The sequence below is a fragment of the Cryptomeria japonica genome, chromosome 3, assembly GCF_030272615.1.
Source record: "Cryptomeria japonica chromosome 3, Sugi_1.0, whole genome shotgun sequence".
Lineage (NCBI taxonomy): Eukaryota > Viridiplantae > Streptophyta > Pinopsida > Cupressales > Cupressaceae > Cryptomeria > Cryptomeria japonica.
The window spans coordinates 80,359,108-80,377,946 of NC_081407.1; the positions used below are offsets into that span (position 1 = coordinate 80,359,108).

General features: G+C 35.3%; 1 protein-coding gene across 1 annotated transcript; it reads left to right on the forward strand.

The window, feature by feature from the left end:
- Window positions 1-7,529: 7,529 nt before the first annotated feature.
- Window positions 7,530-8,304, forward strand: LOC131027918 (calmodulin-like protein 2). Its single transcript, XM_057958018.2, has one exon. The coding sequence runs from the start codon at window positions 7,651-7,653 to the stop codon at window positions 8,113-8,115; it is 465 nt and encodes a 154-aa protein (XP_057814001.2). The 5' UTR covers window positions 7,530-7,650; the 3' UTR covers window positions 8,116-8,304.
- Window positions 8,305-18,839: the final 10,535 nt, after the last annotated feature.

Sequence of the window (18,839 nt, forward strand, 5' to 3'; positions counted from 1 at the left end):
CACTTAATTAAGTCCCAGATGGACTTAGTTAAGTGTTATATTTTCATGTTGCAAGAGACAAAATTGTCAAAGGAGTCTGCTGATTTGGTTTTTTCTTCTTGGAGAAAGTGGGAATTCCTCTCCTCTCCAGCTTGTGGTGCATTAGGGGGTTTGGCATTGCTTTAGAATAACTATAACATTGAGGTTGAGCTAGTTTCTTCTACTGTAAACTCGATGTTGGCCTTAGTTAAAAGCAAGCTTTCGAAGGTTAAGTTTTGGCTTTTTAATATTTATGCTCCTTCTGGTATTTATAGGAAATCTAAATTATGGGGAGATCTTAAGAGAATTTCCTCCCCTTTAAGGCATGGTCCCTTTATAATCTTTGGGGGGGATTTTAATGCTATCATTGACTTGGGAGAAAAGAAAGGAGGTATTCTTCCTAATAAAAAAATTATGGAAGACTTTGGGATGTTCATTAAGGACATGGGTCTTTTTGATTGCCAGTTTCAGAATGGGGATTTCACATGGACAAATATGCAAAGAGATTTTTCTCAGATTGCGGAAAGGTTAGACCGGTTTTTGTTATCAGATGTTTGGATTGATTCAGAGTTCAAATTTTTTTCCTCCATTCTTCCAGTTTCGGGGTCAGATCATTTTCCAATTTCCCTATCAATTCTGGAAGATAAAGCTCCTTTTAAGTCACCCTTTAAATTTGAACCTATGTGGTTTAGAGATTCTTCCTTTTTGCCTTTGCTCAAAAAATGGTGGAGTTCTGCTCCTTATTGCTCTGGATCTCGAATGTTTCAGATTGTTAAGAAGTTGAGATTTTTGAAATTTAATATTAGAGAATGGAATATCTTGCATTTTAAGAACATCTTTCAGGAAAAACAAAGGATTCAAGATATGATTGAATGTCTTAATTCACATGTGATTCAACATGGTATGGTGCCTCTTGTTTTTGATGAACTAAAATTGCTAAAAGTAGAGCTTGAAGAAGTTTTTTCAAGAGAAGAAATCTATTGGAGACAGAAATCGAGGGAGATTTGGCTTTCAGATGGTGATAGAAATACAAATTTTTTTCACTCTTCAACAAAAATGAAGAGAAGTAAAAATAGGATATCTTGTATTGAGTGTCCAAATGGCAAACTTTTAACAGAACAGGAGGATATTGCTTCAGAGGCAGTTAGGTTTTTTAAGTCACTATTATCTTCGGAGCATGGAGATCTTCATAATAACATTTCTTCTAATATTCCTTCTTTGGTATCTTCGGAAGATAATAAAATGTTGATGTCTCCTTTTTCTTTGGATGAAGTTAAGAATGTTGTTTTTACAATGAACCCTGATAAGGCTCCAAGACCGGATGGCTTTACTCCTTTATTTTTTCAGAAATGCTGCGATTTTGTGTGAAATGATGTTTTATTGGCCCTTGAGGAAGCTAGAAGGAATAGGTTTGTTTTGAAAGAGCTTAATAATACAATGATTGCAATTATTCCTAAAAAAGAGGTTACGAGGACATTTGCTGATTTTCGCCCTATTGCTTTATGTAATACTTTGTACAAGATTTTTACCAAGGCTATTTCTTTAAGGTTGGCTAATATTTTACCTAAGATCATTTCTTTAGAACAAGGGGGTTTTGTTCCAGGATGGGAGATAGTATAGTGAGCTATAGTGTCACACGAGGTTCTGCATTCTATTTCTACTCAGAGAATCCCGGCCATGATCCTCAAATTAGATATGATGAAAGCATATGATAGAGTAGAATGGGGGGCGTTGTGTGTTGTTCTACTTAAATTGGACTTTTCCAAGGCATGGGTCAAATGGATTCGTGCTTGTATTTCTTCTGCAAGGTTCTCGGTTCTAATTAATGGCTCCCCTTGTGGTTTTTTCTCCTCTTCTAGGGGTTTGAGGCAGGGGGATCCCCTGTCTCCTTTCTTGTTCATTCTTCTAGCTGAAACGTTCAGTTGGGCTATAAGAGCCGCTAAGCTGGGAGGGCTTTGAAAGGGAATTAGGATTCAGAATGTTCCACAAAGCATTTCGCATTTCTTGTTTGCAAATGATACCTTGTTATTTGGTCAGGCCTCTTTGGGTGAGGCAAGAGTGATAAAGGGGATAATATAGAATTATGCATCCTTTTCTGGTCAGAGAATCAGAGAATCAATGTTGATAAGTCAAAGAGTTTTTTCCTTCATGCTTCACAATTGGTTCAGGATAGATTGAAGATTTTTTGGGGATTTGCATCTTGAAATCTTCCTTGTTCTTATCTTGGTATACCTTTCTTCATTAAGCAGGATAGAGTTGAGTTTTGGGATAAGATCATTTCAGTTATCTCTAGAAGGATCCTATCTTGGAGTCATAGATGGTTATCTTTGGCTGGTAAGATTGTCCTTATTAAGTCTGTCCTAAATGCTGTTCCTATTTATCTCATGTCTATTTTGTAGTGTCCGAAAGCGGCTCTTGTTAGTTTGCAAGATACTCTTAGGGCCTTCCTTTGGAGTAATAATAAATATGGTAAGAAAAAACTCCCTCTGGTAGCATGGGATAAAGTTTGTTTGCCTAAAATCCTTATGGGCACAGGCATTAGGAGTCTGGAAAGTCAGAATTTAGCATTAGGTGCTAAGTTGGTTTGGAAATTGTATGAGAGACCATTCTCCTTTTGGGCACAAATTATGTTTGCTAAATATTTAAATAATGTTTTTCAAGTTTCTAATTTACCATCTGGTTCAACTATTTGGAATTTTCTATGTAAATGTAGATCAGTGATTTTGCCTCATCTCTCATGGATTGTTCATAATGGTAGAAAGGTCAGGTTTTGGGAGGAAGTTTGGAATGGACACCCCCCTCTGGTGAACTTGAGGGATTGGTCTCCTTTAATTTCCACTCTTTCTTCCCTTTGGGGTGTCTTTGTGGTTGATTATTTTGAAATTGAGTATAGCGGGAATCTTAAGGTGGCAAAATGGAAATCAATTGAGTTTTTAGATATTGATCAAAATGTAAAATTGGAATATGAAAACATGTTGGTGGAGAGATTAATAATTCTTTCTGATGCTGACGATGAGCTTATCTGGACAAGGAATATCTCTGGTAAGTACACGGTTAAGGATGGCTATAATTCTCTCTTGGTTGCTAAAGATTTATCTACTTGGCCATACAAGTTGTTTTGGCATATGGCTTCCCTCCCAAAGGTTGGTGCTTTTGCTTGGTTAGCAGTGTAGGACAGGGTCCTTACAGGAATGAGGTTGGACAGGCTGGGTATTACTGCAGTATTTTCTTGTGTATTTTGTAATAAAAATTTAGAATCCTTTGCACACTTGTTTCTTCATTGTGATTTTGCCTATGCTTGCTGGTAGTGGTTGTTTGAAAAGCTTAATCTTTCCTTTGTTATTGGTAAGGATCTCCTTTCCCACTTTAGAGCATGGCCTCTCTTTTCTACCTCATCTTTCTATGCATGTCTTTGGATTATTTCTCCATCTATTGTGATTTGGAATATTTGGTTAGAGCATAATAATAGGATTTTTAAACAAACAAGTTCTTCCTTGGCTGAGGTTTTATTAAGGATTGAATCTTCCATCTCTGAAGTTGCTTTATCTTTTATCTATAAGAATTTGGAAACCCTTACCTCTTTTTCTCATTGGGATGGTAGGGTAACTCGAGTTTGGAGAATGTTATCAGTGTTACCTTCTTATGAATCTATTTTAAATAAGACTAATGCTATAAGTAAGAGAAATTTTGCTTACTAGAAACCTCCTCCACAAGGGCACTTTAAATTGAATTTTGATGGTGCTTCTCATGGGAACCCTGGCCTGGCAGGGGCAGGTATGGTAATTTATGATCATAAGGTAAGATTTATTCACGCTCGTTGTCATGTGATTGGTTTCAAGTCTAACAATTGTGCAGAATTATTTGCTTTGTCCTTTGGTTTGGATATGGCTATATCTTTGGGAATTAAGGACTTGATAATTGAGGGTGATTCTATGGTTATTATTCAAAGTGTCATGAAAAAGAAGTCGAATTGTTGGAAATTACAATATATACTTCATCATATTTTGCAAAAATTAGACTTTTTTGATTCCTTCTTGATTTCCCACTGTTATAGGGAAGTGAATAAGATTGCAGATTTCTTGGCTAATTTAGCCATTGACAGTGATGCTAATATGCGGGAGGTAAGTGTGGTTGAGATCCCTTCCTCAGTTTTGGAATTTTTGAAGTAAAGAAGGGCATAGTTGTTGTCTTCATCAAACTCCTTATTTGGTGTGGCTTTTCTTTGGTGTGGGTTCTGCTATGCTTGATTACAATGTTTATTTTGACAGGGTGTTTGATTATGGTTTCATTTCTGCTATGTGGTATCATTCTAACTAGTGGTTGGAGAATTGTGTTTCATAGACAGGGGTGGTTTAGACTGGTGTTTTTTGGTAGCATTGGATATGCATCCTTCAGTGATCATACTTTAATCTTCCTTCTATATATTTCTATTGGCGGCTTCCTTTATATCTAATGCGGCTTATGAAATTGGGATGGGTTTTTTGATGTACTATGCCAATGGGCATTTGGTATTGGGTAGAATAGGATTGTGTTACTTAAGCAATACTAAAGGGTTTTCTTACTGGTTCTTTCCCTTTAGTGCTTTTTGAACCAGACACTGTAAAAAAACTTTTAAAATTTAATATAGTTCAGTGGCTCTATCCACTTTTATCAACAAAAAAAAAAACAAAAAACACCAAGAATACAAATCCATTAAAGTCTTGCATGCAAAGAGACAAGTGGTGAGGGTTCTATTTTATTTGGAGTAATAAAATAACATCTCCACAAAGGCTGAAACATGTCATATTTCATGGATTTACGTGCTCATTTGCATGTCAAATTATTTCAAAAATGAATTTTTGTTTACCCACATTTTGATGTCATTGTAGATGCCTCTCGACATAAAAATAATTGGGAGAAGAGCCCACAACCTTTAGAAAGTAGAATAAAAAAATGACTAACATAACTAGAGGCTTGGAGGGCTAGCCAACAAAAAACACAACACAAACTAACTAGATATAAAATAGTAAATATAGTAAATTAGTTAAATAGAGTCTAGAGACAACATAGAGGGAACAACAGTAACCAAAAAAATAGACAACACTAAAAAACATAAAAGACTCAAAGAGTTGGATTCACAAACCTCATCCATTTTCTCCAGAGTTTCCTCCCACGCATTGGACAACACAATCTTCTTTCCTTTCATTTTATCCTCAAACATGTTCTTTTGTCCATTCTTCTTCACCCTATTGGAATCAAGGAACACTGAGAGGGGGCAGGTGAATCAATGTTCTACCAGTTATTAAATTTTTTGACTTAACCTTAAACCACCGAAAGCATAAGCATGAAATTGAAATGCAGAAACACAAAACAATCAACCACAAAATCATAACACCAGGATTTTTACTTGGAAACCGAAATGGGAAAAACCATGGTGGGATTTGAACCCACAATATTATTCTACTATGGCCAGTAGCAAAACAATATTACATGAAGGGGAATGCATAAGCATTCAAGCACACTGCCTAGAGCTTACAACTCAATTACAATGACGACTACAACCCTGGAAGGCTCACTACCTTACAAATCAATTACAGTGATGAATTACAATGATTGAACTCCAAAATAGCATCTAACAATGCCGGGATGAGTTCCGGTTAAATGCAAAACTCAGATTGTATCTCTTCTGCAACCCTGCTCTATTTTTAGTCTCAGTCACAGCTACCGGATCAAGAATGTGCACGTGAAACTGCGCCAAAAGGGATTCTCGATCACTACTCGCTCGCATATTATCATACCATACACCAAAAATATATTTTGCACCGGTCTTATATATCCGCAATCACAAAATAATCAATTATCAAGTCGTCTTGTAGTGTAACGTGTAATCATGAGTCAGCTTGAACCGGATCACCAAAACGTATGTAGATCCATTAAATGATGCCAAAAAGACTTCCACAAGTCGGTCCTATCACTTCATACACAAATCTCACCACCGCAATCACCGAAAAGCTTCCATACCAAAACTACTTTCCTCAACTTGGATTACCGGTTACCGAACCATTATAACTTCCAGATATCAAAATCCATGATTACCATATAGGATTCTCAAGAAGAGTTGCCATAAATGACGACCCTAAACCATTAATCAAGCATCGATATCCACCGGATGAGTGTCAATTGCCAACACACCCTTCTCTTGACTTCTCTGCACGATGACCATCCTAATTGTAGTTTTATGTATGAGATTGCTATTGATTCTTACTAATTATTCTTCAGTGGGCACCACATTTTTCTTTCCTTTCTTTCTATCCTCAGACCTATTCTTTTGTGCATTCTTCTTCAACTGTCTCTCTAATTTTATCCCCATGGTGACCATCCTAATCACAATTTTATGCATGAGATCGCTATTTCAATCTTTACTAATTGTTCCATGGCTTTCTCCAATCTAATTATTCTTTTTCTATTCTTCTTACATCCAATGCATTTTTATGGGTTTCCAAATTTTCTGCCCTTACCATAAGGTCTTCAAGTTCAGATGTTATAATTTACTAATTTTGCTAAAATAGTGAATTGAATAGAATATTTGTCAAATTTTTTTTCATCTATGCCTTCTTGATATCTAAATATGTGATACTGGTTTGTACATATACCATTTATAATTTTGTTAATTCAACATGTCATTGTGTTCTCTTAAGCGGAACTCCTTAATGTACTAGATTAATAACAATGACTGATATTGAAGTCATCATCTGTATGCATTTGATTCTTTTGTTTATTTTAAAAGTTAAAATGAGATCCAAATATTTTCTATTTTAAATTTGGATAGAAAATAATAAAACAGTAGTTTTTAACAAATTTTAATTAATAATAAATTGTTAATAAAATAAATTATCAATAAAATAAATTTTATTTTATAATTTTTATATTTATTTATACAATGAACATAAAATAATATAAATATTCTAATTTTAGTTGAGAAATATATTTATATTTATATATTTATTTTGATGGAGAATTTTTCATTCACAATGTCGATTTATCTTTGATGGACTCATTAAGAACCATCCAACTTTACCAAACGTCCATCGACATTTGAAATATTCTAAAACTTAGAAAAATAGAAAAAAGGTAACCATAGACATGCACATCAAAGAACCATTTCAATTTACTTTGACTTTTCAACACAACAGAGAACACGGGAAAACGCATTCAAAAAAAGGCCACCACTTTTTGACTTTTTCGATGACTTGAAGCAGTCGTTCACCAAACTTTCTCATTTCCAACTTTTGCGTGAAGTTAAAGGCAATAAATATCCTTTTTTAATCGTTACCAAAACGCTTTACTGTAATCTGTGATTCTCAACATTTTCTGATTTCTATGCGTGTCAACCAAGAATTGAATCTCTTCCTCATTTCCAGTGTGACGGAGAGATCCTTCCTTGTTATTTCTAATCCAAATTAGCGTCACACGGCTTCTTTTCTCTTATAAATATTGCATTACGCATTTGGCCGGATGATTCATCGGTTTGGCTTTTACATTTGCATTTTTAGTTCCTTTCAATCTCTTTTTCCTTTTGCCCATTACTTTCCCTTATGTTTTCGTAGGTAAATTTGAATATCAAGTGAGCCGCTTGTACAGTTTCGAAAAGTAATGGCCGATCTGGATGAAATTCGTAGAGTGTATGAGATGTTGGATGAAAATGGAGACGGAGTGGTGAGCGTGGGTGAAGTGTGTGGGTTCATCAACAAGCTTGGAATATCAATATCGGAAGATGATGTGAGATCTACACTGAACAAATCTCTTCAAGAGGATTGTTGTTCCCTGCGATTTGAGGAATTTCTAGAGTTTTATCAATCCATCTTCAATCACCAAGATGATGAAGAAAAAGACGAGTCCGAGGATTTGATGGAGGCGTTCAGAGTTTTTGATGAGAACAAAGATGGATACATATCATGTAACGAGCTTCAGAACGTGTTGTCGACAATGGGATTGATTCCACAGGGACAAGATACGCAAAACTGCGAGAAAATGATATGCAGTTTTGATACAGATTGTAATGGAGCGTTGGATTTCTCTGAATTCAAAACTATGATGTCCTCTAAGATTTCACCATAAGGAACCGTTATTCCTTCTTGCCAGCGTTTATGTTTATTGTATATGTTGACCACATATCATTCAATAGCTTAGATGGTAGAACAGTGTATTTTATATTAGAGATCACATATTTGAATGTACGAGCAGAGTTGTAAATGTCAATCCGGAAAAGCAGTCCACATAACCAATACCATTATTATTATATTTTTTAAAAGGAAAGTGCACTTTCCCTTAGATTGTTGGCTAAAACAATTAAGATGTATGGATCTGATTAATTTAATGGGTAAATTTAAGTGTATATGTTTTTCAAAATTAAATTGAAGTGTTGCAATAAATGAGATCATTTAGTTTTTAAGGCTTTTAAATTTATGTAGAGATTATTAGTCTATAATTTTAGAATTATAATATTTTCTTTATGTTGTAGAATGTTAAGTTTATCAGCAAAGGTTAAGTTTACATTTGTAAAATTGTTTTACAATTGTGGATTTGATATAGTATTTTGTGCAATTTGACATTCACTTCACTTTTTCTTATTTTAGTCTAATTGATATCTATTTAACATACCACATGACTAAGAGGGGGGATGAATTAGTCTGAAACTCAAAGGTACTTAATTTCTAATCTTCAAACTTTAAACCACAAACACATAATCATAGTAGAGATAAATCATAAAAGCATAAAGCACAACAAACACATGAACATTGGATTTATGTGGAAAACCCAAGTAGGGAAGAACCACAGTGAGAATCAGATTCACAATATAATTATAATCTATTACAATGTTACCTCTAGAACCCATTGTTCTTGAGAGGACTTTTAGAACTAAGGCGCACAACCTTAGGGAAAGATACAAATGACTTGCAAAGTTGAAACACACTGTTTCGAGCAAGATACAAAAAGCTACCAAGAGACTCACTGTCTTTTGGCAAAGAAAGGAATAGCTGAATTGAAATAAAAAAGATCTCTTGCTAATGAAATTATCCTTGAACCACTGAGTCAAGCAATCAATATATTGGAAAATAAATCTAACATCAAATACTATCTCTAAAAGTTGTCACATTGAAGATATCATCATTAAAGCTCTTCACAAATGTCTTTCAAACATCTCCAATATCGAATATGCTTGCAAATCACTTACACCCATTTCACATCAATTCACACACATTCCACACATTCTCTCATACATCGACACTCTTTTATGTACAAGATAATCATCAAAGCCCTTAACTAGGTCGGCCACAGGCAAAATAAACAATATTACATAAATTTGGCCACCTAGACTAATAACAACCATTGTGGTCCACTTCAGGAGATAAACATGACCCAAAAACATCATAACATGTCACTTTCAATCGATTCTAATGAACTACACACACTAATACATCTTCCAAAGTCAATCTCCAATGCAAATTGCATTATGTGGATCTACACATGCCACGATGAGACACAAAAAACTAACCATACTCATTCTCCAAAGAAAACTTAGACCAAAAGAAAATGATCCAAGTAGGATACAATATCACAATTAATTGAAAACTAGACTAACTAACAACACTGAACACAAAACTGTTAGGATAATCGGTGGACAATTGAGAGGGAGGGGGGTAGGTGAATCATTTGTCAATAGATTATAAAACTTTAAGCACACAAAACCTTTTACCGGAATGCATAAACCAAATACCAGAATAGAAGATATAACAATTAAGCACAAATATAAATCACATAACAATTACCAACCATCCATAACACAGAACACCATGATTTGTATGTGGAAAACTTGGTAAAGGCAAAAACCATAGTGGGAAGCCTACCCACAGTCAGATAATACTTCTGCAACAAGTATGTGATTACAATAAGAGGGGTCTGCACATGCATGAAGGCCAACAACCTAGAGTGCACTTCTCATAACAAAAGGAGCCTCACTGACTATAAAATAAATCCAGACTACAATCTAAAAAGATGAATGAACTGCCTGAATAACATCTCCTATGCCTGAGTACAATTCCGGTTAAGCTTAATATCGGAGGTCTTAAACCTCTTACACAAATCCAATTCGATTACCTATGATCGACCAAACCTCTGCATATGATTACAACTTTATTCACACAAAGATAATCTCATAACCTTAAATCCCATACCATACCACCATCTACAAAGATATCTTACATCATATTTATACCAATCCGGGACCTAAACAATTAGGTCAACCATCTAAAAGATAATACAATAGATCTGTTACAAAATACCGCAAACCAATGATAAACCAAGTTGGCCTAAGACCAAAACAACATAAACCAAACTATAAATCCAACCGGTAACACATCAGCAACATCAACCAACACGTTACATAAACCTATCCATAACCTAATAGAATAACCACCGGACCTAAAATAGGTTGGCATAAGGCAAATGAAACACCACGAACAACTAGAACACGAACATGATAACCATCAACACCTTGATAAACTTCTAGAAGTCGTACCAACACCACTTATATGATTTATCAAAAGATCTTCATCAAAGCGCTGTTGGTAAAACCCTTACCAGTAACCAAAAGGGTTACTAGAATAAATGATAGCATCCAGATCATCAAATCACAAACCAACTGAATGTGATACGCATCAAGAACTTATGAATATGATACGCATCAGGAACACATGAATAACCAATGCAAACCAATTCCAACAACTGGACCAAAACCAGAGACAAATCTCCTGATCAACATCAAAGACCAACCACTTTACTGAAAGCCGATAGACATCAAAACAATTAGTGTTGACATCAATGACAAACATCAATGCAACACATAATTAATTCCTCTAAATTGCCAACAAAAACATCATAAATCCACTTTCCAATCAATTTATCACTTGAAAATCTGAATTAGAACATTGCACAAACCACATGAACAATTCCTCCAAATCGAAACACTTAAATCTACATATCTAGAAGGTACTAGGCATTCTTTAGACTGATAGACAACTTTACTGTCAAAAACAACACGAACCAACTCTACCAACTGAGTAATAGAGAAAGTACAAATTTGATAGTGCAATATATATATAGAACATAGATAATATATTCATGACCATTGCATATAATTTTCACATGTCAAAGGAAAACAAGACATTCTTCCATTGGGATATTAAATATTGTTTCTTACATATTGAAACTTCTATTGTATCACCCTTTCACAAATACTTCAACATTTCCATAAGGCAATCCAACAATATTAGGACACATAAATACTTTTTCCTGCATATTGAGACTTCCACTACATCATCATTACTTCAACATGAACGTCAACACAAACATCAATGACAAAACAAACAAATTCTCTAATTAAATTTGAAACTTTGAGTATACCATCTGTAGTCACATAAATCTGTCCACTTAATTAAATGAATATTTATTATTTATTAGATTATTTAACCCTCAATAATCAGTTAATTAAATTAATATTTAATTAATTCATTCTCAACCCATTCTCCTATTAATTAAATAAATTGTTTACTTTATTTAAATTAATTCATTAAGCGACACTCTAAATCAATTAAATGAATAAAACATATTTATTTAATTTAACCCCCTTTCCCCTTTTAAATAAATAGTAAAATATTTATTTAAATCTCTAAACTACCCCACACTTGCATTCTCCTACAAATACAAGTTGCAACCACAATTGAAATAAATTAATTTTATTTTAATTAAAATCCTATTTTCCCTCACCCACCAAACCCACTTGCAATCCTAAATCCCCTTCTAGAATCTTCTAACCACTTTCTAAATTCTTCTAATCATTCCTAAATTAGCCTAATCCATCTCTTAAATATTGTCACATTCCTAAGCAGCTTGAAGTCACTTCTCAAAGCCTCCAAAGTCTTTGAAAAGCAGTTAATTCTTTATGTATTCATCACGTTAACCCCTAAAGTCTTCCAAACCACTAATGGCTCTTGCATGACCATTAATGGCTCTTAAATAACCATTTATGGTTAATTCCACTTGCCCACATGGTTAGAGACTTTACCTCTAACTCAACCTCCATTTAACTCATGTGTCTCCTCAAGCATTCATTGCTTTGACCATGGTTATCCCCACTAACTCTTGCACAAGAGTTTATCCATTGGATAAAGGCATTATTCATTGGATAATGACTTTATTCATTAACTCAAGCCTAAAATTTACCTCCCAAACTAACCTTCAAGTCATGTCAAGCATTTAATGCTTCTTCCTTCTCCTCTCAAGCCATCTCATGATGACATTTATCATCTTGGGATTGGGTTGAAATCCCTTACATGGATCATAAATCTTTCAATCTTGACCCTTGTTGATATTACTCAATCTCAACCATCCATTTCTCTATTTTTCCTATAAATAGAGCTCATTCCTTCATAATCCAAATCTAGAAATCTTTTATGAATCTAAGTTATAGTGAATTTGTGAGAGCATTTTAGAGTAAAATCATAATCCACATTGTCTTTTGGTTAAAATTTATAATAGCTCAATTAACTTATGTTTTCTCATTCCTACCTTACATTTGCATATTTTCATAATCATCTTCAATCTTGAATCTCCATAAGACTTCCACAGTAGTACAAAGCTGAGAGCTACACTCATGTGGAACTTGGAGAGGAGTGGAACAAGAGAGGAGCATCTATGAGCATCTTGGTTAGCATTTGGAGGAGTGTAGTTTATCTCTTTTATATTTGCATTCTTTCCATTTCATGTTTAATATCTCTCTTGATATGCTTGCTTAGGATAGTCTTTTGTTGCTAACACTAACGTTTGAACTTGCTTCTTGTGTGCTGTGTTTTTATTACCATTGTAATCCTTTTTGCAATGCATCATTTGGTGAACCCGACGTGAATCAAACACGCAACCTTCTGATTTGAATTTTGATAAACTACTAACATTTTGCTTGTTGAAATTGACACACAGGTTGCACTTTAGTGCTATTGAACTCACTTTAGCGCCTTCGAAAGTTGGTGTTTTAGCGCTTTCATTAGCTAAAGTAGCATTTTCATCTATCACGTAGCGCTTTTGTCTTTGTTTTAGTGCTATTGTAAATAAATAGTGCTATTTTAATTATTTTAGCACTTTTGCACTCTTTGTTCGACAAAATTTTTATTCCGTTCGATAGGTTCTTTTAGTGCATTTGTCCATAGTTTAGCATAGTTGTCTTTCTTTTTGCACTTTTGTCTATCATTTAGTGCCTTTGTGTTAAATAGCGCATTTGTTTTCACACAGAGTAGCGCTATTGGAACAGAGAGTTATAAAAAAAATTATTGTAATCGAAAATCAAAAAAATTTAGGCTTGTAGAAGCCCACCAAAAATTCCCTTTTCACTATCTGTTGGCTTTTTATGAAGGTTCTTGACTAATTCCACTGCAGGATTTGAAGAGTTAGATTAGGAAGTTTTAATTCTTTTTTTACTAACTTTGTCTTTAAAGTTGGGTTAAAAAGGATTCACTTTCTCTTTTGGGTTAAAAATTAACTTCACATTTCCTTTTGGGTCATAAAATGAATCAAATTTTTCAGTTTGGGCTTGAAAAATAACCTCATTTTGCAAATTAAAAAGAACGAACAACTTCTCAAAGTTCTATTTTCAAATCGATTTTACTTCAAGCAAAAATGTGCTTCATTTTGGTTGACCAGGATTTCAATTTCATAGATCAAATAACTTTTTGCCTTGAAGTTAAAAACAATGCCATGTTTGTTGGAGCAACATCTCCAAAATAGCTTTTAAATCACATTGCAATAAAATTAGTTAAAAAGAACTAGCATTTTTTAGTGTTTGGCACATTTGTACAAAAATCTATAGAGTGGTCCTACTTCTAACACACACTATCCTCTCCCTTGGCTTTCGTGGTCCTAGGTGCAAGAGAAAAGTGTTAGTAACTCTCAAATTTTTATCTTTTTAAGAGAGGCCTGCTAAGAGACACATCACTCTTGGGAATGACCTCATGCGGTAAATACTTTGAGCCACTATAGAAATCAGGTGAGAATGAAAGCTGTAGCCTTGGGTATAGCTGTTCCTACAATGTAACTTGCCGAAAGGACATATGGGCCCCACCACAAGTTACAAGGCTCTTAAGTGAGTCATTGCAGAATGAACTTATGTCTAGAAATATCGAACATTACTAGACACCTTTTATTATAGAAACCCACCCGTTCTATTGATTGAGAATATTTGTGAGAAGTTCAGCGCAAGAGCATAGATGGTTTTTCTCCCAAGATACTCAACATACGTATTTCTTTGAGTAGAAACAAGGCTTTTTAAAAGGCTACTTGTAGCTTGATAAAAGTGGTGAATCCCCCATCATAGGGATCATCTATCTATTATGCTCACACATGACTTAGTCTATCAGATCCTTACTTGCCACAGCGGGATTCATAAGGTATATAGTACCAAAGTTAAAGAAATATCAAGATGTGGGCTGAAATTATCGCAACTGGCCATGTGACCTTAGGGATAAAGTGTGTTTGAAGTGTCTTCATTTTGTGTCAGACCAGTAACAATTTGATCCGAATTCAGTCTTTTGGAAAAACATACAAAACATTTGAAAATGGGTCAAAAAAGTTCAAAGATTGGGTTGATTTAGACCCACACCTATTTTTGCCTTTTGAGGCAAAATTGTTGTGCTTGTGTGCTTGCTCTGTTTTCTTGGCAAAGAAATTCAAAACAAATTCAAACCAAGTATTCATCGAACATAATTTTTCATCAAACATTTGACCAACAAATAAACATCAAACAAGATATCAAATTATATGACCATCATTCAAATCTTGAGAAAAAGGAATCTTTATCAATATATCAACTTGAAGAAAGGACCATTGATTTCAAAGGCTTTTATCAAAAGAAGGAAATTTTTCTATCTTAATAGACAAATTTTTATCTCACATAGAGCCTTCTTGCGTTATATGCGCCTATATCTTCAAGGCAAATCCAATGAGTTTGAAAAAGAGCCTTTGAAAAACAAATCTTTTACTCAGTATAGAGCCTTGAGTTATCACAAAACAAAGGAGGCAAAATCAACCCTGCTTTCTTTCCAAACATCTGCATTACCTATAACGTAGCTCTAGAAGAACCACCAACCCCTGAGAGAGAAGAGGAAGAAGAAGTCCCCTTTGTGACACAAAGTTTTAATTGAGTTTCATATTCCACTTTCACCTTCATACATCACAAAAACCATTCAACTCTCAAAACATAAAAAGGTCTTGTCCTAAGTTCTTTTTAGATATTGCTTAAATAAAAACAACACATCACTTTTTAGAGTATCTCTACATCTAGGATAAATCATCCTAAGAGGCATTTCTACGCAGGTTAAAACTAGTTTATGAGTGCATCCTCTCATTGCTAGGTAGCTTGGTTTGTAACACATCTCAAACCTTGCTATACCTTATCAAAAAGAACTTTGTTAACATCCAACCTTCAGTGTTAGAGATCCATCTTATAAAACACTTCACAAAACACTTATCTATCATCAAAAAATTTCATCACCATACATCACCAAAAACCTCAAAACTCTCAAACAAAATGGCTCAATCCAGATCGAAAACTAGACAACTAGAGATTGAAGAGGAGGAAGAAAACCTCAATGATTTCCATGAGGAAATTGGAGGAGGTACAAATGATGAAGATCCTAGCACTCCAATGCCTGAAGCTATAGAAAGAGCACAACACAATCCTAGGTTCAATAAACTTTTTGACGAAATCCTTAGAAACAACGCAAATGCTCATTTTTTGAGACTTGCTCAAGAGGGTGCTAAACTACCCTTTGATTTTGATGCCGCACAAATACATAAGACATCAGAACAACATAGCCATAACGATGGTGGAAGAGGTAGATATTACTTCTGATATGACCTTAATCAAGGAAATCCCCCACCTCCTCCTCCTACAAAAATAGACATGTTGAGACAACAAGTCGAGAATCTCACTCAACAACTCAAGAGTGGTGTGAAGACTACCCGATTTTCACTTAATGATATTTGTCCCTATAATTTTGATAGGAACATGCATATGCCACCTTTTTCGAGAGGGTTTGAAATACCTAAGTTTGAAAAGTACAGGGGAAAAGGAGACCCTAGAGATCATGTTTGAGAATTTCACTTAGCTTGTTTATAGGTGGCTTATGTGGACACCTATCCAATGCGCCTTTTTCCTCATAGTTTGGGAGGCACAACCATGCAATGGTTTTCCCGATTACCAGGTGGCATTAGAACATTCGAGGAACTAGTCCAAAAGTTCATCGCACATTATTCACATAACATAGAACGAGATGTTACCATGGCAGATCTATGCAACACCAAACAAAAACCAGGAGAGTTATTCTCAACTTTCCTACAAAGGTGGAGGCAACTGTATAGTAGACGTTCTCTTCATTTACCTGAACAAGAATTAGTGGAAATATTCATTTTTAACTTGAATGATGAGATGGAATTCCATTTAGATATGAAGGGTATTGAATCTTTTGAAGAGATGATCACAAAAGGATTAAAATGTGAATGAGCCCTTATCAAAAAGGGACTTATCAAAATCTACAATGAACTAAAAGATGACCCTCACCCGCGTTTTAATAGTGATAAGCCCAATTTCTGGAACAAGAACAAGAACATCGTCAATGAAGAGGTTGTAGATGCCAGGACCATAGAGATCGCGCAATCTGTGGTAAGATTCGCCGGGCAAAATCCCCCTCCTAAAAACAACACCATCACTCATCCACAAAATCAAGGTCATAATGCACCACAAGAGGAACCAAGACAACGACAACAAAACTATAAACCAAAATGTACGTACACACCCTTAGGGGAACCCATCGAAATGATATTGCATCAATTGGTCTCTTAAAATCTTGTGACCTTACCGAAAACATCTAACTATGAACCTTAGGTCAAACCTCCATGGTGGAGAGATAATGAACATTGTGAATTCCATGAGGGAAAAGGGAATAAAACAAGTAATTTCCATCAACTTAAAGATCTTTTTCAAGATCTCATTGATAGAGGGGAAATTGAAATTGAAGGACATGACCCTAAAAAATCAAATGAGGATCATCTAATGTTTAAGAATCCGCTTCCATCACATGATCAAAGGGGTCCTTCCACCTCAGGGCGAAACACAGACACTACAACTAATTATACACAAGCTGCCTATAATTATACTGTGAATCACCTCTATAATGCTGACGAACAAGTTGCAACCCTCACCATCAAAGATCCAAATCCTGCATGCAATGTTGTTATGCGTCGTAGCAAAATTACCATTCGAGCAACACCACAAGGAATGCCACCCTTGCCCAAACAATATAATCTTGTGGAATAATTAGACAAAACACCTGCACTCATATCCATATTAGAGATTTTGCACTTATCCCCTTCACACAAAACAATATTGGATCAAGCTCTCCAAGAAGCGCCAGTCCCCGCCAACATCAACACAGATCAATTCCAAGCCATGGTTGGCAGTCTCAGGTCATCACCATGCCTCACTTTTTCTGAAAGTGACAACGCTTCATTCCAACAACCACATAATGCATCCCTTCACATTGAAGGATTTGTAAACCAACATAGAATCAAGAGAGTCTTGATTGACAATGGAGCCAGCCTAAATATATGCACCTTGCAGTTGGTCATAGTATTGGGATATGCAGTAGAATCAGTGGACCCCAACAAAAAGATAACCATTAAGGCCTATGATGATGTGAAGCGTTCTTCCAAAGGAGCTGTTGTATTACCTATTAGAGTGGGCCCAGTGGTAAAGCATATCATTTGCCAAGTTCTGGACCTTCCTCTACCATATAATTTGTTGTTAGGAAGACCGTGGATACACACCATGCGAGCCGTTCCATGTACCAATCATCAGTGTATCAAGTTTCCCCATAACTGTGTAGAAATCACAATCCTTGGCAATGCAAATCCATTTGCATATTGTAACAATATTAACCATCAGCTAGAGATCACCATTCCTAACAACAGAGAAGATACCCCATCCACATCATATGTTAGTCCAGCCTCTCTTTCCATCTCAATCATCCCTATACCAAAGCAAGAGAAGTTGAAAATAAAAATGGTAGAGGAAAGTCCTGGGGAATATAATATAAGACAACTCTTTTGTGTTGGGGAATTACCCACTTCCCCTAGAACTTATGGCAAGCCTCAAAAGTTTCTTCAACCACCACTGGCCAAGCCAACATGCACTTTGGTGGAGTTCATCCCTGGTAAAATCCAAGAAGAAGAAACCAAAGATGAGGACCTAGAAGAATGGATCTACAAAGACCCTATCACCACAAAAATCCTATAGGCTAAGATTCCTATTGATAAATATGGCAAAGGCCTCACTATCATGCAAAGAATGGGCTATGATGGTTAGAGTGCTTTGAGACATTGCAAACAAGGACGACACAAGCCCTTGCAGCCTAAGTTGAAACCCAAAGATAACATTGGATTAGGTTTTCAAAAGGAGTCTCTTCCTAAGCTCAGATTCAAAGGTAAGCCCAACAACCCCATGTATCAAACAATTACTCCAAGGAGGACATCCTTGATTATATTTGTAGCACCAACCACACCATCTGTAGCAACAAAACTGTAGACGTCTAAAAATGGTCAACGCTTGCAGAGTCATACTTTAACATTTACGCATTGCCTTATTTTAGGGTTTTTGCGTCGCATTAACATTTCTCCTATGTTGCGCACTTGGTCTTTATCATTTGCGAGCATCGAGTCCTGCTTCTGCATTCTTCATT